At 44.4% G+C, this 23,923-nt stretch overlaps 1 protein-coding gene across 1 annotated transcript in view; it reads left to right on the forward strand.

Annotated features, from left to right (window-relative positions):
• Positions 1 to 14,936, forward strand: part of TMEM241 (transmembrane protein 241) — a 95,260-nt gene extending 80,324 nt beyond the window's left edge. The window contains exons 14-15 of the mRNA XM_084620441.1: positions 8,843 to 8,907; positions 14,193 to 14,936. Of these exons, the coding sequence (XP_084476567.1) occupies positions 8,843 to 8,907; positions 14,193 to 14,253 (126 nt within the window). The 3' untranslated portion in view covers positions 14,254 to 14,936. The remainder of the gene's footprint in view (positions 1 to 8,842; positions 8,908 to 14,192) is intronic.
• The last annotated feature ends 8,987 nt before the right edge of the window (positions 14,937 to 23,923 follow it).

Genomic DNA, 23,923 nt, shown 5'->3' on the forward strand with positions numbered 1-23,923 from the left:
AGCGCTAAAAGGGACACATCTGAGCTACCGCTTGGGGCACTGAAGTACGCGGGCACAACCCCCTTAGTAGTGCCTGCAAGGACGGAGCAAGAAGTGCTTGTCATGAGTACCTGTCTGAAAGGCAGTAAAGGGACGTTAGCAATGATAGAGCAGCCGATGGGAGGAGAGCTCCCTGAAGGAGTGCTGGTCCCCAGTGGAGTCATAACCCTACCTGCTGAAGCCCAGGAAAGGGTGACTATACTGATTGCTAATGAAACGAGTCGTGATATTTTTGTGAAGCAAGGACAAAAGATAGCAGACCTCTTTGAGCCTGAGTCGATTGTAAAACCCCAGTATGAAACTCCAGTTCCGGCAATAGACCCAGCAAAGTTTGACTTTGGAGATTCACCAGTGTCCGAGGACTGGAAAGATCGCCTGAGGAAGAAACTTTGTGAAAGATCCAAGGTGTTCTCACTGCATGAGTGGGATGTGGGATGTGCAAAAGGAGTAGAGCACAATATCAGACTACATGACTCTCGACCTTTCAGGGAGAGATCTAGGAAGATTGCTCTCTCTGAGATGGAAGATGTGCGACATCATCTTCAGGAGCTGGCTGCGAATGGCATCATTACAGAGTCCCGCAGCCCATACGCCTCACCCATTGTGGTAGTCCGCAAAAAGAATGGGAAAATCCGGATGTGTATTGACTACCGCACCCTAAACAGCCGTACGGTGGTCGACCAGTACACTATGCCTCGAGTGCAAGACGCCTTAGACTGTTTGCTGGGAAGCCAGTGGTTCTCTGTGTTGGATCTTCGAAGTGGATACTACCAGATCCCTCTGGGAGAAGAAGATAAGGAGAAGACAGCCTTCATCTGCCCATTAGGGTTTTATCAGTTCGAACGCATGCCCCAAGGGATTTCTGGAGCACCTGCCACCTTTCAACGTCTCATGGAGAAAGTTGTGGGAGACATGAATTTACTGCAAGTGTTAGTTTATTTGGATGACCTGATTGTGTTTGGAAGAACCTTAGAGGAGCATGAAGAAAGACTTCTTAAAGTGCTTGATAGGTTGGAGGATTATGGTCTGAAGCTTTCAATTGACAAATGCCAGTTCTGCAGAACCTCAGTGAAGTATGTGGGTCACATTGTGTCCCAAGAAGGTGTGAGTACTGATCCTGATAAAATAGAAGCACTCACTACATGGCCACGTCCAAGTAACTACAGAGAACTCAAGACCTTCCTTGGATTTAGTGGCTACTACCGCAGATTTGTGAAAAACTATGCTACGATTGTAAAGCCTCTGAATGATCTTACCAGGGGACATCAGTCCAGCAAGAACAAATCTAAGTCCAAGAATAAGGGGAGGTCCCCAAAGCCTCCTGTGCAGAGACACAATGGCCCCTTTGCACCATTTGGGCCACGGTGGGATGAGAGATGTGAAAGGGCTTTTCGAGAAATCATTACTTGCCTAACTCATGCTCCAGTCCTAGTTTTTGCTGACCCAAGCAAACCATTTATCCTGCATACTGATGCCAGTTTGGAGGGTCTGGGAGCAGTCCTGTACCAGGAAGTGGAAGGCAAATGTAAACCTGTAGCCTTTGCCAGCCGAGGATTGTCTGATAGTGAAACTCGCTATCCCACCCACAAGCTGGAGTTTTTGGCCTTGAAATGGGCCATCACTGAGAAATTTCGAGACTACTTGTATGGTGCTCAGTTCCAGGTGTGGACAGACAACAATCCACTGACTTATGTGTTAACAAGTGCTAAGCTGGATGCTACAGGGCAGAGATGGGTGGCCGCCTTGGCTAGCTATGAGTTCAGCATTCAGTACCGATCAGGGAGAAGCAATGTAGATGCAGATGCATTGTCCAGGCGTCCGCAGGCTCCAGAAGTTGCTGTGATACCCACAGATGGAGTGAGAGCTATTTGCAGTGTGAGTCGCCGAGAGCCAGAGGCCCGTGAAGACTTTCAGGGATGTGTTGCAGAAGCTTTGGGCCTGCCCCCTGAATGCATGCCTTCTGCTTCGGTGAACTATATTGCATTAGACCAATCTCCTTTGCCCATGCTCAATGCGGCTGACTGGCAAGAAGCCCAGCGGCAAGATATTGACATTCGTGATACACTACTTGCCAAAAGGGAGGGGCGAAGCCCAACTGCGGTTGTCCCACCTAACCCGGAGGGTAAACTACTATTGAGAGAATGGACCAAACTAAAACTGATTCAGGGAGTGCTACACCGAATGACCACTGACCCTTTACAAAAACAACGAGCACAACTAGTACTGCCAAAAAAGTACAGAGCCCTGGCCATGAGGGCCCTGCATGATGACTTTGGGCATTTAGGGATGGAGAGGACCCTGGAACTTATTCGTAGTAGGTTCTATTGGCCCCGAATGGCTGAAGATGTTCGCAGGAAATGTGAGACTTGCGCTCGATGTGTTCAAAGGAAAACTCTGCCCACGAGGGCTGCATATCTCAAGAACATCACCAGCAACAAACCTTTGGAGTTGGTATGCATTGATTTCTTGTCTGTAGAGGTAGACAAGAGGAATGTTGGAAACATTCTAGTAGTGACTGACCATTTTACACGGTATGCACAAGCATATCCCACACGTGATCAGAGGGCCACCACCGTTGCTCGAGTATTGTGGGACAAATATTTCTCAGTCTATGGATTCCCGGCTCGGATACACTCTGATCAGGGGCGGGATTTTGAGAGTCACCTTCTGAAGGAGGTGCTGAAGATAGCAGGAATTAAAAAGTCTAGGACAACGCCTTATCACCCCCAAGGTGATCCTCAGCCAGAGAGGTTCAATCGAACCCTATTAGATATGTTGGGAACTTTGCGACCAGAGCAGAAGGCAACCTGGAGCCAGCATGTCGCATTTCTGGTGCATGCCTACAATGCCACAAAGAACGATGCTACGGGAGTCACCCCATATCTCTTGATGTTTGGGCGAGAACCAAGATTACCCATAGACTTGTGCTTTGGTGTATCAGAGGATGGAGATAGCTATGAAACTCATCAACAATATGTATCCCGACTAAGAGAAAAGCTGCGGGATGCTTATCGCTTAGCTACCGCTGCGGCTCGGAAGAACGCAGACCGCAACAAACATCGATATGATGCTAGAGTGCGTTCGCAGGAGCTCCAGCCGGGGGACAGAGTCCTGCTGCGAAATTTGGGTATTGCTGGCAAACACAAGATAGCTGACAGATGGAAGGCAATACCTTACCTGGTGATGGAAAAGCTGGGAGATCTGCCGGTCTACAAGATCAAACCTGAAGACGGTCCAGGGCAAATAAAGACGGTGCATAGAAACCTTTTGCTCCCTGTGGGGGAATTGGTAAGCACCCCTTGTGAGATGGGCCACGGCAGGGCCGCCGGGCAGAACAGAGGTGCTAGACCAAAGCCGCCATCCAACACAGACAGTGGGCCCCCTGCAGCTAACTTACCCCTATTCTGCACATCTGAGAGTGAGTCTGAGGAGGAAGACACAACCCTGGTGTATCCTGGGATGGAGACAAGATTTCAGTCTCGATCAGCTGAACCAAACGAGAGTTTTCCCTCTTCCGCCCTAAACCCAATGGCGGAACTATTTAGGCCCCTTTCTGATACCCCGGTGCTGCCGATGAGACCCCCCTGTGATGACACACACAGGTTATTGGACAATGGGGACAGACAGGTAGAGGATGTCCTGGGCACCTTGGACCCTCCAGCGTTAGAACTAGGAGTGCAGGGGCCTACGCCAGTAGCCGAGGGACCCTCCAGGGAAGCCTCTCCATCCGTCACTCAAGAGGATGTTCCCCTTACTTCGGCAACAGAGATTCTCAATAGACGAGACAGGGTGATAAGACCAGTGAAACGGTTAACTTATGATGCACCTGGGGTGACTAGTGAGGAGCCAATACATTTAGCACACAGGCTTGTGGAAGCTAAAGTGGGCTTCCTGAGGCCCTTTGGAGGAAACCAATGAGTTGGTATAAAGGGAGTGTGATTTGTCGGGACGACAAAGTCTCGGCTGGGGGGAGGATGTAAGCAGTGTCAGGATGAGCTCCACCCTGACATCTGGTGGTGAGGTGTGGCAAGTTGTGGAAAAGAACTTCAGGGGCCGATCTCATTTGCATAGGCACACCCACCACGCCTAGAATGAGACCATAGCTGCCCAAATGGTCACTTTGGCTGCTGTGGGATCCCCAGTGTCTCTGTTATTGGGGCAGGAAGAATAAATTGTTATTACCCTGATTATGGGAACTGTGCTTGGAACTGTACGTGGCCTTTTGTTACGATGGAGGGATTCACCATCATCTAAGTAGCACTCGCTAGGCAAGGGTCATGGGTTCCAAAACTGTGTGAATGGAGAGAGGCTGGGGACAAGTATTAATACTTGGTGGCATGGGCCCCTTGGTGAGGGCCTTACATGCTGATTGCACTTCCTCCTCTCTCCACTGTGGAATATCAGAGCTAATTTTGATTTCATTAGAAGTCTAGTTATAGGCTGCTGAGCTCACTTTGGGCTGACAGTGCACCAGCACTGGGGCTCCCCTACTATAAGCTGAATTCACCTAAGAGCTGAAATCACTGAGTGTTGTGTTAAGTAGTGGGGGAGCCTGAAGATATATTGTGGAGCAGTTTGCGGGACGGCTGGTGAAGCAGTTCGACACGGAGCAGTGTGTGGATGGCAGGAGCTGCTTGTGGGCCGTGGAGCTGAGTGAAGGAGTTCGTGGGGCGGCTGGCGGAGCGCAGCTGAGCAAAGGAGTTCGTGGGGCAGCTGGTGGAGCGGAGTGCAGCTGCGCGAAGGAGTTTTGTGGGGCGGCTGGCGGAGCGGAGCGGAGCGCCGCTATGGAGCTATGGGGCGGTCAGCTTCAGATCACGTAAGGTGCCTCTTACCCCCGTCCCATTTCCACCCAGGTTGGGAGGTAAAGCTCCGCCGATAAACTTTCGAACTCTGGGGCTGCCCTGACCAGGGACAGAGACTTTTGGGGCATTGGACTTTTGGGGTTGCTGGACTCAAGAACCAAAGGGAAAAGGGCATACCCCAATTTGCCTGGGGTGGGGTTGTTTTTGCTCATGGGTTGTGTTATGAATCCGGTTGGTGGTGTTTCCCCAACATAATGCCACATTGTTTCTCTCTCTTATTAAAAGACTTTTGCTACACTCAGACTATGTGCTTGCGAGAGGGGAAGTATTGCCTCTTGGAGGCGCCCAGCGGGGGTGGTATATATTTGTCCCAGGTCACTGGGTGGGGGCTCGAGCCGGTTTGCATTGTGTTGTTGGAATGGAACCCCTAGATATTGAACCCGGCCCTTGTTGCTGCCAACTCTGACGGGCAGAAGGGTTACACCAGCATTAGTGTAATGCAAGCTTGGTACACTTGACTCTACTCTCACTCACACTTAAGTAATGAGGGGTAATTCCACTAAAATTAATAAAGCTACACCAACGTATGTAAGATCAAAATCAAACCCATTACAGTAACATGCAGATTCTTAGATTTTGCAGGATCCAAATATATGCAGCCTGGTTGCTGTATTTATGTGACCTGCATAACATACTCCGATTCTCTAACATCTGGGCATTAATTCTTTTTTCGGTAAGTTTCTAGCCCTGCTGGTTGCAAAGATAACCTTCCAAATGTGAATGGCACGCAAACTATTGCATTCTGTCTTCCTGAGTCTGCAGATAGCCTCAAGCAGTGATTCTGAGAACAGTGAACTGTCCCACCCTCCACTAATCTCATTTGGGTGCTAACACTGCAGCATTTTGGAGCCTGCAGTGTAGCTATAGTTAGGACCTTTCCCCTGATTTTGTTTGTTTGGGGGGGGGGTATTTGCATTTTCGTTGGCATATGGCTAGAAAGGAGAGAAAAACGCAGATAACTAGTGAGTTTTGACCTTATATTAGTGTTTTGTAGTGAAATGTTCTCATGGAGAGGCGGCTTAATTATTCTCTTAATTTCATGCTTTACAGCTTTGCCCATGTTAAGGTGTAGGCTCTTTAGAAACACCTAAGACAGATGGCCAGGTAGATTATGTCAGTTAGAGATACATATGGCCATATTAATTACAATAATTCCATGCAGTAAACCTGAAGTCCCAATGCTATACATGCTGGGTCAAATGCTCGCCCCTGGCTTTGTCCTTTTTGCACTGCTCCAGCGATACAAACGGAAATTTCTGGAGTTTTTCCTAATTTACAGCAATTCTTAGGTGGCATAAAGCCAGAATAGCTATCTCTTCTCCTTCCCTCCATCTCGCAGGGGCAAGGGGTGGAAGAGGACCTGGCTGGGGTGCACTGTGCTCGGATAGTTCCCAACCAGCATCGTGGTTCCCATGAAACTGTTCTAGCTGACATAATTTGGATTACTTGGTTCAGTCCCCAGTTGGCCTCAGGACAGGGAGTGGAGAGATGGCCCAGAGCCACCTTTCCTTTTGGTACTGGTCTTGTGCTGAGCACAGCTCAGACAGACTTAGGGGTCTGAGCCTGTTTTTTAAAGGGCAATGATAACATAAATGTAACCGATATGGGCTAGTAATGTAACTCAGAGTTACTGTGAAGCAGAATCTGGTCTGAAATGGCTTCATGCTCCTCGTTGCACTTATGCTAGTGTTTTGTCAAGTTTTAAATGAGCCTAAGGCTGGGGTTTCCAGTACTCCCTTGAGAGACAATTAGACAAGCTAATAAATCTTACTGTCAGGAAGTCTTTCCTGATAACCGTCTAAATATTTTGCTGCATCCTGTTACTCTTAGTTATACCCTGCTGTATTATCCTAAATAATCCCTTTCACCCTTCAATGTTTGCATTTGTAGACTGTTACCTTGTCATTCTTTTCTTTTGACATTATTTATCCTAATGTTTCATTGAAAATCAATTCTTTCTCCCTAATCACTTCTGTCACTGTTCTCAGAACTCCTTCCATTTTGTAAAAAGAAAAGGAGGACTTGTGGCACCGTAGAGACTAACAAATTTACTTGGGCATAAGCTTTCATGAGCTGCAGCTCACTTCATTGGATGCACGAAAGCTCATGCTCAACTAAATTTGTTAGTCTCTAAGGTGCCACAAGTACTCCTGTTCTTTTTGCGGATACAGACTAACGCGGCTGCTACTCTGAAACCTTCCATTTTGTGTTATTGGTCTGGCAATGAGGTGCCCAGGACTTAATGCAGCACTGCAGCTGTGGTAGCAACAGGGCTGTAGAGTCAGGGATAGATACTATCCTGCTCCATAATATGGTGGGCAAGATCTGGGGCCTGTTCTCCCTGCTTTGTTCTACCAGTGACACAAAGCAGCTTTAAAAACAGCTTAACTGGCTGCCTGAGGATTCTTGCCTCTGTGTGTGGGGATGGATTCTTTCTCAGTATGCGGAGTCCTCACATGGCAGAGGGCTGGCATAGCAGCTTTGACACCTGACCCATTTGTCAGGGGAGTGTTTGGGGAAAAGAGAGCATGGCCAAGGAGCCATTGATTATATATGGATATCATTACATCCTTGGCTGCCAGAACAGCTCTTTGGAGCCCTGGGGGGACAGGGACAAGCCTGGAGACTGCTCACTCATACATTGGGTCTGGCCTAGTTTCCAGCTATCCCTGAGATCAGACCACTGCTAAGATGGCATAAAATCACCTTTGCCCTATCCTCCTAGACTACCCTGAGTGCAGCTTGGTTACTGTGGAAGACCTAGCCTGATGCTCCTGTGTTTGCTGATCTGAAGTGCACTGGCCTTTCCCCCCCTGCAATAGTGCACTAGACATGAATTTACATTGCACTATCTCCTATCATCCTCAAGTCTTGTTCACCTTTACTCCATCCTGATGTCATTGTTACAGCTGCTAGTGCTGTGGCACACTAAACCTTGATGGTTCCAGAGATGTGCTGGGTGTAGCCCTGCTCAGAGGCAAGAGTTGAAGGCCCTTCAGATGCTACATCCTATAGGCCCTTGCTAGGTCCCAATAATGATTCGGACACGTGGCTAAATGAAGGGGTATTTTACTAGGGCTGGCAGGAAGGGGAAGGTTGCAATACCCTAAGTACTGTGGCTTAAACGGTGGCAGTCTGCTAGAAGGTTAGGGCTCCTCAGGCCCAGTGCCTGGCATGTCTCTCCAGTTCAGTCTCTGCTAGAGACAAATAGGAGAATACAGATTTCCTGGCCAGGATCAGTTAGTGATATAGCTCTTTGGGGCCCCTTGGCAGTGGCTCCTTGCCCAGTCTCTGTTGCTTCGCCACAAGTGCTGCGCAGACCTGAACCCAGCTGCAATGTCCTACAGTCACATCCTGTTCCAGATGTGATTCCCTGGCTGCTGCTGCAGCCTGCTCTGCACACAAGGTCCCCGGTGGTTTCTGCTTTATTCAGTGTCCTTGCTGCTCCTAGCTTGCCATGTGAATCCTGCTTCCCTAAGTGCTAGGTCACTTCCAGGATAAGGTTCTTTTAATAGTTTTTGCCCCTTCCTTCTACTGGCCAGGGCAAGGAGATGTGCCTGCATATACTTACCTGGCAGGGGAGATACCATGATCACGAAGGTGGTTTTCCCAGGGTGAGGCTCATCCATTGCACTGTGGGTGCGCTGACCCCTGCGATTTCCCCAAATGCGGGAAACTCGACTGCATAATTTGCGTGCTCCCCGGAGGGTCATAGATCAGTAAGGAGGGGTTTGATGGAAGTGGTAGTTTCCTGATGAGCAGATTCTTCATCCCAATGGGTTTCTCCTTCCCACCGAACGTCTGTGTTATGGCTGGGTTACTGACCTGGGGGTAAACAAATATTTAGTGTGAGTACACCTGTACAAAGTTAATCTGAACAAAGATGTTGCAACTTTCAATGATGAGATCAGGCAAATCCTCTCTTCTTGTTGATTTTACAGGTTACCACAGCTGGTTTATCACCATTCATCTTTGGCATGACTGTTAATGTACGAACAGTTTGTTGGTAAGTAATTTCCTGAAATTTGTGTGGTTATTTTGAAGTTTCTATTGAATTTCTTCACAAGACTCATTATTTTACCTAGAAATGCTTTTTAAAAGGCTAGTCTGACAAGTAGCAAAAATATTTTGTACAGAGGGAGAGCCAGGTCTTCAGACACCATGGTGATGGGCACAGTATAATAATCTATCTGAAAAGAACAGAATTTCTTCGCGGGAATCTCAAAACTCTTTACAGATGTTACACCTCATGACACCTCTGTGAGATATTGTTGACTATACACATTTTACAATCTAGATAAAGTGAGGCAAAGGGCAGTTAAGTGACTCATCCAGTGTCACATAGTGAGTTAGTGACAGAGCTGGGAATAGAACAGGGAAGTCCTGATTTTCAGGAACTCTGGCATTCTGACCAATATCGTATGTATTCCTGTGGGTGTCCATGGACAGTGCCTAACATAGCATGGACTGCAAATACAAAGAATAAAATGAAATAACAATAAATATTACATACCTCCGTCCAAAGCAGTACATGGGATTTGGTAATAAAGAGTTTGCTTAACAAACTTAGAATCTCCCAAATCAAAATTCTTATTGAATGGTATCAATGCTTAGTCCCTGCCCCAATACTTACAGTCTGTCTTTTGGTTCTGTGTTTGTACAGTGCCTCGCACAATGGGGTCCTGTTCCATAACTTCGGCACTACTGCAATAGAAATACTATTATTATTAATTAATAAACAAGGGAGTCTAAGTGTATCTCAAGAAATGGAGATACCGTTGAAAGTCCAAAGCCTCTCACTTTTACAGACCTTTAGACCGGGCTCTTCTTGTTTTCCTCATAGTATGGTTGGTGCCACAGAGAATCTGCTTTGCAATGAATTAAATTACCGTATTCTGTTTTCAAGATTTGATATCAGTGGTGATGATGTTAGGCCCAAAATTGTGGGACTAAGTATTTTGTACACTTAAAATCTCAGATTTGCATTTGTTAACCACCTGAATGCAGCCAATCAAGCTATTGTGCATACAACTACACTGATTTGAATTTTTAAGCCATGCAAAACATGGGCATGCAAATTTTGGGGACTTGAGGTGCATGGACTTTGTGCTGACTGTCCATAAAGGGATAGATTTCACCCAATGTGAGTAACACAAACAGGACTAGTCTCTTAGATACTACTTTAGAAAATTGATTCCAGTCTGTATTATGTAGATATTCATTCTCATCTTACCTTGATATTTTTGGAGATCTGATCTAACACTCACTGAAATCCGCAGAGAAATTCTGTTTGGCTTCAGTGAATGAAGGACTAAGCTCTTTGTCTGTACCATACAACTGCGATTGTGTGTCCATTGTAACTGAAAAATAATCCTGCTTCCACAAACGATCCAGTTTTCCTTGTGCTTGACTTTCCTTCATTGTTTTAAAGAATTTCCAAGTCAATGAACCACTCATTTCCTTCCTGTATTTGGTTCTTTCTTAGTTATCTTTATATATTAATGCCTGATTACACCAAGGCAGAGAATCATTGCGAAATGTGACCTCTTCAATGGACAGTCAAAGTATTAAAATACTTCCTCCCCCAACATGCATCCATTGCTTCTAAAGCTTTCTGTACATGAAGCTTTTCAGACTAACAGACCTTGAAAAACTATAGTGAAATGTATATAAAATACATTTACACAAAGCTGACATTTCATATTCTACCCTCTTTCCCCAAACAATTTCTCATGTTGCTTTTTTTTTGGCTACAGCTCATAGGTTAAAACAAGTTGCAGAAAGCAGACTTTAAATTCAAATTGGGCTGTTTTTTGTTTTTTTTAAAGAAATGCCAAAATAAATCTTTTGTATTTTTCTGCAGTTGCAGGAGGTCACTTCTGTGCCATATGTATGTAACTCAGTACATCCTGCTGAAGTGTTGCCAAAGGCAAAAAACAGCAGCACACCCAGCCCAGGACATTAGCAAGCAAGCATATATATATGTGTGTGTGTGTGTGTATATTGCATATTTATGATATATATACAGGCATACACTGACATATATAATACACATGCATACAGTGTATATGTATTTGTGTGTACATACAGATACAGTATAAATGCATACATAATTGCATACACAATATGCACACGATACACCCTATATACATTTATATGTATGTAATATGTGTGTGTAAGTTTATGTGTTTACCATACACAAGTAACAAATTCATATTTTAAAAGAAACTGTGTTTGGGACCTTAGCCCAGAGTTACGTTTAGATTGTTGAGAACTCAAAAAGGTGATTTTTTTTTTTAATTATTTTTTGTCTTCCATTACGGCGTGTGCACCAGCAGCATCAGGGATTTCAGCAGAGTTTTTGGAATAAGGTTTGTTAGATTATGGCAGCTGCAAAGCAAGCATAAGATCACAAACCACAGGGGTTTTTGGTGTAGGTCCAACATTAACAGTGGCTATCATTTCGTGTGTTAGTTTCTCAGTGACAGCGTGGTGCTTTTAACTCTCATGCCTTAATTAATAGAATCCAAAGGGTTCACCATATTTTAAATTTAAGGTAAATCCAGGGTTGAGGATTTAACATTATTTGACAGTACTCCGTTTTGCAGTTAAAATGAAGACTTCTGCTAGCTCAGTGGTCTGGTGGTTATACATTACACTGGTACACTTAAGCAAAGGAGCAGATTTCAGATATAACCTGTTTTTACTACTATACTCTTGTGAATAATCCACAAAGCAGTGTGTTGGTAATAGAGAAAATTTTGTTTAACCTCAGCCAGAGGATTATGATGAAGTAGGAGACAAGAAGGGGAAATATGGATAAAATCCAGCATTCAGAAGGATCTGTGGATAATGGATGTAGATACAGGATTTAGAGCCTGAAGAAAAATAGTTTTGAAGAAAAAGTTTTGAACATTCCAAGAATCAGAAAAATTTGAAAGTTAAGGGTCTCGTGGTAATCTAACCCTGACTCTGTCTCTCTAGAGACAGTGTTGGACTCCTCCTGCTTTTATGGCCCTCACTAGTCTTTTTTACATGCACAAGGAAGTTAGTGCCTGGCGTGAACAACAGGTGAATTAATGGCAGTGTTAGAAAGTGTCGTGGTGGATGTTTTGGTATCCCGTGCTGCCACTGCAAAACTAGGGTATTTGGCAACCGCTGTCCAAGGTTGGAAGAGGCTGAATACAAGGACATTCATCCTCTTCTCTTGTTTGATGGCCAGATTGGTAAAGGGCAGCACACAGAGTGAGCTACTATATTCCCATGCAGGGGACAGTATCTATATTTTTAAAGCTTAGTGAGGTGTATCTGAGATCATATTATACGGCTGAGGATAAAGACTGATAAGTGATAATACATAAATACACAAAGAGAAATCATAATAGAAACCACACATTTATGCCTTTCATTTCAAACCACCCACAATCACTTTACTATGTACTGATGCTACAGATATGGTAGCTCTCCTGGTATACACATTTTTTTACTGATCACGGAAGTGCAGCCACCTCTGAAATAGAACATGACAGCAGTTAACACAGTAGGCTAGCCAGGAAGTGCCCTTGTGGAAAAGTGCTAGTTAATAGAGTTTGATATCTTCTCTATCGTATTTTTAAGCCAATCTATAGAATTCTATAGAAGAGATCTGATTCTCTATTAAACTGTCTATTAAAAACTCTATACAAAGTAGAAAGTACTCTTTCTATCTCAGTGTAATTTCTATGGGACCCTGTTGGTTTAATTCCTGTTGAACTCTACAGGACTTTCCTTTAGGGATAAAGAAGAAGAACATATTATCCAATTGTAATTTCAGAAGGAATTAATGCAGATAAATGTTAATAACTGGAGCTGAAATGTAGGTGGGAAATGTAGGCTAATGGTTTCCTGAGAAAAGTGCCTTGAATTTGTAATGATTACAAGTGACCAGGCTCTTGGTTTTAAATCTCTTTGGAAAGCCCGCACCTCTAACAGTTCATTGCTTCTTAATGATAGTTCCATAGCCAAAAGTGGACTGTCTCTGAATGTGAAAGTTGTCATCTCCTTAGCAGCTACCCTTCCAGGGCTTTATAGTGCACAATAGTATCATTGTACTAATAGTATACTGTACAGTTGTTATATAAAGTTTGCATCTTTTGGGAACAATGGGAATGATGGTGTTTGTAAACAATTCACTGACACTAATATTTAAGTCAATATAATACTATTAATGTCCGGACAACCTTGTCAGGTATACATACTTTTTGAATAACATAAATAAGTGCCCTCTTACCAGTAACCTGTAGAGAAGTTTGTTTTATTTATAAAGTTTAATAAGGAGCTTTGCTGCTTCATAAGCTAACTAAGCCGTGAGGCTAAAATGCAAAGTTGTTACATTTAGCTTTTCACTGTTGCAACAGTGTGGAGATGAGCCAGCAGTCTACCATATTCCTCTTGGATGTGATTTCAGAGGAGATTTGGGGATTACTGACTATTGCACAAGATGGACGGGCTGATGGCTGACATTTATATAAACAAAGACAATTCCATTGAACTCTGATAGCTTTGGAACCTTGCTTCCAACGCTAGCTGCTCCCAAGACAAGGGTGAGAGAGGGAACAAGAGAGCCGTCATTGTGGCAGGAGAGAGGGATATGCCTTGGTACACACACTGCTCCAGTTAGAACAGTTCAGTGTGCCAGGTCTTCCGTAAGTGGACAGTAAGTATGCAGGCATTTCTGTTGGTCAGCTAGTCCAGCATAACCTGCCCAGAGTGGAAGTTTCTTCCCAACCTCCTCAGTTAGATGTTGTTTCATTTCCCAAAAGCAGGGGAGTTTATCTCCCTTTCCATTTTTGTCAAGCAGTGAGTCCATTTTCAAGTTAGAAGACAAACAGAAATTGCTAAGGGGAAGTCTGCACTTATATCAATAACCAGATGAGGTTCAAAGCCTTCCTTCTCCCTCCTTCCCTCCCTCCAGTGTATATATGCCTGTGCAATTATTTTAACATTGATAAATAAAGCAGCTATTTGTGTCTATATATTTACATATATGTACCCATCTCTAAAATGTTGGAGGGGAAGTATCACAATGAGATCTGAAGAAACAAGCCATTTCTGGTTCCAGCCGTTTCTTAGTACTCTGAGTGAAAAAATGTATTGTCATGAAAAATGCTGGGGTTCTGTAATGTCACCCTGATGAAGCACATGCATGTAGGCGAACAAACTTCCTCCTTTCCTTTGATGCTCTGCCTTTTGCCCTTCTATCAAGTGTGTGTACTAGATCAGTATTGAAGTTACACCTTGCTTTGTTTACAGTCTTCTGCTCAGTGCACTTGGAGAAGCCCTGCTTGTTTACACAGAAAGGATGGGCACATAACTGAAAACAATGAGGATTCCACGCCTTCACCCCCAACTGGAAAAAAACAGCTGTAGCTCAGAAAATTCAGAATGAAAAAAAATAAAGCAGCAGCAGCAAGAAAGAAAAAATGTGATCAAACACCAGGTCCCTTCATTCTTCTTTTGTCTTTCTTCAGAAGGAACAACATGCTATTAGTAGCACTGGTGAAGGAGAAGCATAGTTGTCTGATGATTACCAGTGTTTGCCTCAAAGTATAGGACGAGAGCTATTTCTGATCGACGCTGCAAAGGAAAAACCGTATTGTGTCTCTAGACGGCTCAGTGTGAGAACCTCTTTCAGCAGCACCTTCTCACGCAAGGAACTGAACTCCCCCTGCTAGTCTGCAGAAACAGGAAAAGTCGTGTTCTCCACTGGATTCCCCAGAGCTTTTGTTAGAGACTGAGAGCAGGTTACACCAAACAATGTGAAAATCCAGGCACTGCCATGAATCAAATAGCAGTGGGCATGGATTTTGTTTTAAGTTCTCCTGTAAAAGGCAAGTTCCCACATGCAGGTCTCCAGTCACGTTGTCTGGATTGGCACAGTGTGTGAGAACATGGGGCGTCTGGAGATCATTCCTTTTCGGAATTGTGGCAGATTGACAGATAAATCTTTGCTGAATGGGAAATCAACAAATAAATCTTACTATCTATTGTACTGACTCAGTCTGTGTGTGTGTATTATTATTTTTTTCCTCCTTATGCAAGGTTTCTCTTGACCATTGTACATTTTTTTTTTAGGGAGGACTTTGTTTTGTTTTGGTACTGTTTGCTAGCTGTGAGTTGTCTCTAAGATATCTTAAGAGGAAGCAGAGATTATAAACCTTGAATCAATGTCATGAGAAGTTGAAAGAAATTAATTCCAAAAAGCCTTGAAATAATTCCATTCCCCAGTCACTTTAAGTCTGCTTGAAATTTTCATGTTTGCAAATGTAGGATGAGATTTTTAAGAGTCTCTACAGACTAGATCCACAAAGGGATGTAGGCACCTACAGTGGCAGTTCGGTGCCTTAAGTCCAACATTTAGGCACACCTGTGATCCTCCAAACCCTTGCTTAGTTGCCACCTAAATTCCCTAGGTGCCTACATTTCTGCTGCCAAAGTCCTGTAGGTGCTTAAGTTTCTGCTGGAGGGCATGCACAAAACTGCCCAAGACATGACAGTGCAGAGTACACCCTAGCTCACACCTAAGTGTCAGCAGGATTCTCAAACTATGCATTCCTCTGCCTATCTTGTCTGCAGGGCCCAATCTAGTAGGAGTGTTCAGAGCAGGCCTACTGGATGGGGCCTCACGCAAAAAGCAGCCAAGGGTGACCAGATTGGGAATCTTCCAAGCTGGTGGGTTGGGAGGTACATCTCAAAATACCTCCCCTAATGAGGGCACTTGCTCACCTGCCTTTGAATCCTTGTTCTGACTGATTTGGAGTAGGGACTTGAACTTGGATCTCCCATCTGAGTGCCCTAATCACCACCAGACTACTGGATATTCTGGGGAAGGGTGCTCACCGGCCAAAGCTATTCCATTTTGTAATAAACAAATATTCATTGGGCCACAGGGAGAAAGAGAGAGAGAGAGCGAGATTGACTGATCATTAGGATACTCTCCTGGGATGTGGGAGACCCAGGGTTGCTTATTTAATTATTTATACAAAGTGGAACAGCTTCAACAGACGAAACTGAGAGGGGCCCACCCCGAGCTGACCTGGTGAATTATAGACCTCTCAGCCTGACTGACATTGATCCCGGGCAAAATAATGGAGGGGTTGAGATGGGACTTGAATTAAAAGAGCATAATGTAATGCCATGCAACAGGGGTTTACAGAAAATAATTCTTGTCAAACTAACTCGATATCTTTTTTTGATGAAATTGTAAGTGTGGCTGATAGAGGCAGAGGTGTTATTTTAATATACTTAGACTTCTAGAAGGCGCTTGACTTGCTCCTGCATGGCATTTTGATTAAGCAACTAGAATGAAACAAAATCAACATGAAATGGATTACAAACTGGCCTGCGCTTTTCAGGAGGTCGGACTGGATGATCCCATTGGTCCCATTGGCCTTGGAATCTATGGATCTAGAGGCAGTGCAGACTGCACAGCCCCAGAAGCAGCTCCGAGAGGCATTGTGCTCCTGGAGAATGCAGATTCTGCTCCATCTTTTCGGTTCTCCACTCCATGACTGGTCAGTGTAAAGGGGACAATGGCGCTAGTGCCAGGCCTCCTCCCTGCTCCTTTTGCAATGGCTAATGGCTGCAGCTGGTTTGCAGGGAGTGCTGTCTGCATAACAGGAGAGCACAGGGCTTGCAGTTGTGGCTGGACCCTGTGCTATGGGTATAAGCTCCTTATGCACATCTCCTCTTATACAACTTTCACGGGCCAGACACAATCTCGAGCTTACCCCGAATAACTCTGATTATTACAAACTATAAAAAAGGGATGTACGTATAGTGCCCTGTCGGAAAGGAGCTGTTCATCTCAGTCCAGTTCTTCATTGACAGGGGTCCATCAAAAAACACCCAGTATAACTGTACCTTTGTTGGCTGTCTCAGTACAGACACCAAGCGCTGAGTCAGCCTGCAGACTGACCTAGTCCTGGAGGTTGTCTTGGAGGCCCATGGCCTGGGCAGCGTAGGGGAAGCTTGCTTTATCACTGTCTGTGCAACCTGGTCTCCGGCAGACTTCAGCCTCTAGGGTTGCTAAACCGGAGTCTTCATCAGTGTGAAACTCACCCATTTTTGTTCTTTGGTATTTGACAAGCTAAGCTGGTTACTTTCACTTTGGTTTAATCCCTTTCATTTCCATGTGCTGGCACCATGCTCTTGTGTTTGCATTTCCAGCATCACATGGGAATGGTAACCAAAAAATCCTCAGTTTCAAGCTAAAAAAACCAAAACAATACTTCACATTAATGTTTGGCTCTGCTGTGTAAAGGAGCTCTAAAAAGGCACTCAACTGCTGTCTTTGGGTGAAACTGGCCCCTGTGCAAAAGGCCAGCACAAGGCCTTATATGTCCTTAAGTCAAAATAGGTTTAAGTGGAACTCCAGAGCTGCATAGGGCTGAATGTCAACCTTTGTCTTCAGAGTCATATTGGCTCTCTTTAGTGACTAATTAGAATTGCTCTGCAGGGTCAAGAGGGAGAGATGGATTGAGTCTCTTCTCCTGCAGCAACAGAATTGTTTGCTAAGTTCCAATCAGGTACACCTGTGCCAGCTGGCTGGCTGGGGGGACGTTGCACAGGTGTCACTGTCTGATGAGCTAATTTGGCCTGTACTATCCAGACTGCTGCAGAGACGGAGACGCCCCAGCATTAAAAGTGCAGTAAAAACAAGTTGCTTTTTACTTCCTAAATGTGGTAAAATTCCATCTGGGATTAATTACCGTCAATAGACATGAAAGCCTAGTATAGCATTTACAGGGAAACTTCAAAGAAGACCCACAATAGGCCTAACTGCAGCAGGACATCCCCTCTGCCGGACTTTCAGCATGGGAGGGACACCAGTGTGTTTTCCTTCCCCACTTCCAGCCAGTGAAAGAGAGAGCAAAATGGAAACCGTTTCTAGCCCCCAAAGCATAGCTGTTTGTAGCTATAGCAGCAGCTTCAATAGTGCCTGCCTCCTTTTTCTGGGAACTTCTAACAGCAGATGAGGGAAAATCAGAGCACCTGCTAAAAGCAGACCACACTGGAGGGAGCAAGAGGGAATAGTCTAGCTTCCTGTTTGCTGTTTACATGTACAGGCAGAGTATCTTCCTCCCCTGAGAGGAGATAGAAAAGATACCCACTGCTGCCTTCCATGGGAGTGGGTAAGTATTGCTGGGGAAGGGAAAAAGACAGCTCCAATCAGGGAGTCTGGGCCTAAGTGTCATATGGAACAAAGAGCATGGGGAAGGGGCAGCACATTAGTGGGGTGGGGTTAGGTGAGATATAGTGTTATACACATTCTCTGGAACGTGTATGCATGCAAACGCTTATAATGTGTGTATGGGATGTGGTGTTACAGGGGGCTTTCAGGAGGAGAACTGAGCTTATCTGTATAGCCAGCTTCTTGTTCTGCATGACCAGCTTTTGAGTAAAAATTACTCCATCCAGAGGGGGGCCCCGCCCATTATTTCAGGCCTAAACCATGTGACAATGTTCCTTTCAGCTGCTAATATAAGCTCAAGCTTTGGTGAGCTTCACTAGAATCCACAGGGAAAGCATTGGGATTAGAGCTGGTAGAAGCTTTCCAAATTTTGGAATTTCAATGGGGGGGGAATTGAACAAGTTCTCCCCCCCCCCCAAAAAAAAGAAGAAAAAGTTCATTTTGTTTCCAGCCAGCTCTAGAACTAGTAGAAATTTCTGAATTTTGACACCTAAACTTTGATTGGGGAGGAGAAGGGGAGTGAATTTTTCCATGAAAAAATGTTCTCATTTTTCAACAACCTTTACTCTGGTTAGAGGGGGATTGTCCCACTCAGCAGTCCTAGAACTGATATCGAGTCTTTCCTTATTTCTTCCACCCCATGGATTTAATTTCTTTAATATAAATTTCCAGACAAAAAGCTATGTTAAGATGGAGTTTAAATTTTCAGAGTACATATCAGTAATTTAAGGATAAAAGAACACTACAGGGATGTTATAATTATCCCCCCAACAAAACCTGTTAAACCCTGGAAATTCAGAGTTAGAGTTACACTTAAAAGAAATCCAAACACGATAAGGTAAGAAATGCACAATTAAAGCACTCAAACAACCCTAATTCTGCCCTGTTGTGAGATCATACAATAACCACCCCAATCTGAGTAACGGGGCACTTGCTCCCTGTAAAAGCACTGTGGCATTGATCTTTGTCCAAATGCATCATGATGCCTTTGTCATTAAGTCTGTGGGAGAACCTCTGGTTTCTCATAATCAGCTAGTTGATGTGCTTGGGCTCTATAGGGCATCCTGTCTTGTCCTTGGCAAGGAAGGACATGGGGCTGCAGGGGGAATGTGGGGGTACAAGAGGGCTCTTCAAGGGAGAGCAGACCATTAGTAACTTTTTCAGAACACTGTCATTACACAAGGCAACTTGCAAAGTTTCATGTCTCAGGTGAACTTCAAAGGCGATTGCTGAAAAAATGAGGCTGGTTTTAAACTGATGAGCTTGATTCACTCCTGCAGTGCCGGTGGTGCAGTTTGTTCTCTGTTCCCCACCGGTGGGGGCAGCTGTGCTGGGGAGGGTATCACCACATCAGGAAGGCAGGGTTTCATAAAGAAAGGATGAGCTAGCCTGGGATCAGGACATCCAGGTTCAATTTCCTGCTCTGCTATTGACGTTCTGTGTGAGGTTGGGCAAGATAGTTATAACAACATTACTATGATACAGCCAGCAAGAGCACTCCTGGTAAACAATTTTCTGTACCTGATTTTTTGTTAACATGAAAATTTGTAGCAGGAGGCTTTATGGATGCTAATGTGCTTGCTAAATTAATATAACCTCTACTGTTGAAGCACTTCTGTTTTCTTTTAATCTGTCATTGCTGCCTATGGCCCAGTGATCTTTGCACCTTGTTACCGGTGATGGGAAAGAAGTGAGGGTGTGTTAGTCTCCACAAGCATGAGTTTATAGCAGACTTGGAAACCTCCTGCATGGCAAATTACCACCACTTTTGTTCAGGTCAAGTATTTTGCAAAAGCAAGGAGCCTATTAACATATTTACTGAAAGGCAGAGAGTCATATTATAGAATTTCACCTAGGACACAACATGATGCATGAATATAATTATTTCCCCTCTCCTCCCAAAACATCAATAATCCCCTTCACTTGCCCCAAACAAATAAAAAGGGACCTTGATAATAAGTCAGTGTGTAAATATACATTTGAAATAAGCATTTAAAAGGGTCTGAACCAGAGAGTCCCTCAATGCCAACTGGCATAGGGAACAACATATTACTCACATCAGGCCTGATGCACTCATTGCAACAACACACTGTGGTCATCATCTGTATCTAAAAGGGATCAAGTAAGATATCACATGCAAACCGGTAACATGCTGATCATTAATATTATTGTGTGATGTATGTGTGGGAGGAGTATAAAGAATTATAAGTGTGTGCTATATATATTCTTAAAGGGTGTTTTGCAAGCAGTGCATAAGATCAGCCTGTGTTAAACAAAATAATGTTGTCTTTCCTGTTTTTCCTGTGTCGCCAATGTAAGTTGAGCCAGGTAATATCTTGGAGGACAATGAAATTGTACATCTACATCTGAGGTAAACAAAGCTATCAAGCTAAATGAGCCTGGCTGGGGGGGCTAGACCACTTAATGCTCATGAAAGGGGATGGAGCCTGCAACCCCCTCCCACTCCCCCACCCCACACACAAAGCCTTCCTGGCTCTTGAAACAAAGACAATAGACTTTGGGATATATAAGCAGAAAGAGAGAGCCATTTTAGTATCCATCACCTAGGGGACAAAGAGTGAGCAGTGCCCTGTGAGCTCATGAAAAGTGGACCCTCTTGGCCTGAAAACTCAGTAGCTGGAACTGACTCTAGGTGATAAACCTGCTTAAATGAAAAAAGAAAAAGAGTACTTGTGGCACCTTAGAGACTAACTAATTTATTTGAGCATAAGCTTTCGCGAGCTACAACTCACTTCATCAGATGCCACAGTATGCATCCGATGAAGTGAGCTGTAGCTCACGAAAGCTTATGCTCAGATAAATTGGTTAGTCTCTAAGGTGCCACAAGTACTCCTTTTCTTTTTGCGAATATAGACTAACACGGCTGTTACTCTGAAACCTGCTTAAATGAAGATTTGTAATGCTGAAGCTAAGTTTTAATCACTAGAAAGCGTGTTCTGATTTGTTTTACTTGCACCCACAGCTGTCTCCTTTCTTTTTGCTTATTATCACTTAAATATCTGTTCTTTGTTAGCAAACGTGTTTTGTTACAAAACCATCTCAGTGCTGTGTATTAAACTGAAGGGTAGAAGCCTCAGCTAAACTAACAGGCTGGTGTGTGCGCTGTCTCTGGAGGCAGCATGCTTATCAGTGAGAGGTCACTGCAAGGGAGACATGGGACTGGAAGGGCTGTTAGTGTCACTCTGTAAGGAGTAACCATGCTGGTGGCAGCCAGGGTGAGGCCACTGTGCTGTGAGCCTGGTGCTGGTGTCAGGGCTCAGCCAAAGCTGCACAGCACAGAAGCACCCAGGGTTACTAGGCAAGCGGTGAGCAAACCCTTTGCTGGACTGGGTGAAACCCCAAAGCATCACAAGGGGTGCTGGAGTGGTATTGCAAAACAATCAGTGACTCGGAGCTGTGCTGAATACTAATAGGAAGAACAGTCCTTTCTACTTTGTTGTTGTGGTTTGTCTATAAACCGAAGGAGGGGGTCAGTGGAAGAAAATGTTATAGCAAATCATGGTTAGCCCATGGCAGAAGCTGAATGAGCAGCTTTCAAGCAGATCATCTGTTGCTGGAAACCAGGCAACAGATCAGTGTGAAATGTTAATCCCATTTCAGACGATCAGCACATGGGCAAGCTCATTTTGTTTAGAAAGGGGCGAGGGGGTGATGGTGAAGAGAATAGTTGAGACTGGAACAGTTTTGTACCACAAGATAGAAAGCTATTTTGCTTCTAAAACTCTGATGCATGATCACAGTCTGTTTGATTAGAGTGTGCCATAGGTACATGACTCTTTCAGTCCCTTTCAAGATGGGATTATACCAGGCACTGGTCATAGTCCACTAAGATGAAAGTTGTGTAACTGCTTCCGTACTAACCCCTGGACTTCAGTAATATATAACTTCAGTTCTGGGGCTGAAATTGTCTAGGCTTGGTTTCCGCAAGGTGAAATTTTATGATTGGTAAGTCTTTTTGAAAATCAGTTGTGCAAGCTTAGTATATTTTGCACATGCTTTGTTGCTAAACTCATGTAAAGTGCAGTTAAATTTGATCATGTTATATCTGTTATGTATGGCTAAAATGGCAACACACTGTGACCAAAAGCACTCCTGTATTCACACCCTACACCAATGGAGGGCAACCTGCAGCCTGTAGGCCGCATGTGGCTCATCAGGGTAATCTGATTGCAGGCCACAAGACATTTTGCTGACGTTGACTATCTGCAGGCATGGCCCCCTGCAGCTCCCCAGTAGCCGCAGTTCACAGTTTCTGGCCAATTGGAGCTGCAGAAGGTGGTGGCTGCCACTTCCCGCAGCTCTCATTGGCCGGGAACGGCGAACCGCAGCCACTGGGAGCTGCAGGGGGCTGTGCCTGCGGATTGTCAATGTCAGCAAAATGTCTCATGGCCTGCAGTCAGATTACTCTGATGGGCTGCATGCGGGCCGCAGGTTGCCCAACACTGCCCTACACACTACTGTAATAATCTTTGTGCAAAATATGCCTTCTGAGGTATCATTTGAAAACTGATAACTGCTGGTCAGTAATATCATGGTGAAGTGTATGTAGCAACACTATATGTAAAGTTATGAAATCCCCCTGTACAATGTTCCTAGCACACGTTCCAAACCCTGCAGCTCTGTCCAGGCAGAAGTATCCTGAACAAAGAAATGTGTATTTACCTCACTTTACATGTAGTTAGTGAACGGGGCCCCTGAGACCGCAGGGAGAGGAGACGCACACAATTATTTCATCCCCTGAATTACTCCAAAATGGCCTAGACCTCTTTCCAAACTCTTCAGGGAAATGCAAAGCTTGGTAAAAGAGTGTCAACCTTCTCTGTCAACACACCTCATCTCTGGGAGCCAAGAATGTTCTGAATTCTCTTTCTACCTTTCTACTGACTGCTTCTGATAATTCAATGTACTTCATAACTCTTACTCAGTGGAGCATCATACTACTCCCATAGGAAAGAAGCAAACTTATTCCCATTATACAGATGAGGTAACTGAGGCCTCGGGTGGCAGATGCAAATGTTTTCAAAAGCTTGCATAGGCAGGAATAGTTTGTTGCACGTTCCAAGTTGGCTTCAGCTCATGACTCTAGAGGTGGAGTAAGGGCTCTTTTGGTGCTGTGCAGACAGAAACTTCCATTCTATGGGTGTGTTAATAAAACGTTAAGCTTTGTGTCAGAGCTGTATATTTAAATGTAGCTCTTAGCTCTGTTTAGCTGTTTGTTTAGAGAAGGGCTGACTAGTATTTGTGGTTTGGAATTGCATCTAGTAACCTTTACCCCAAGTCAGCAAAAGGAGCCGATTGTACCCAATAAACCTGCCGTCATAGAGCTCCTAGGAGACAGATAGAGGTTAGTTATACCAGTTGCTTGGTTAAGGGGATGTTACAGGTTTGAGAGGTGGGTTCAAGGCCATCTCTATTTACAGCATAAGAGAAAAGGGGGACGATTTAAATGTTACAACATACTCAAAAGGAAAGAGAGAGGAGTACTGTTTTTATAGTTTCTATCATATATGGATGGAAAAGGAATTAACATCACTAATACCAGGCAGATTAGCAATGGGCTTAAAGCTTTCTATGAAGAATATTGTAGTTGAAGCAGAACAGAGCTGCTAATTTGGAATGTCTTAATGGTTTACAGATGCCCATTGTAAAGCTTGAGGATAATCTTTTGCTCTAAGCTGTGACTGCATTGTGGAGGGAAAAGCTGTACTATGAATGTCAGTTGGTAAGAGTCCTGGACCTCATGAAACACACATGCTCCTTGTGCTCTCGT

This window comes from Lepidochelys olivacea (genome assembly GCF_965140295.1).
Source record: "Lepidochelys olivacea isolate rLepOli2 genome assembly, chromosome: 2".
Classification (NCBI taxonomy): domain Eukaryota; kingdom Metazoa; phylum Chordata; order Testudines; family Cheloniidae; genus Lepidochelys; species Lepidochelys olivacea.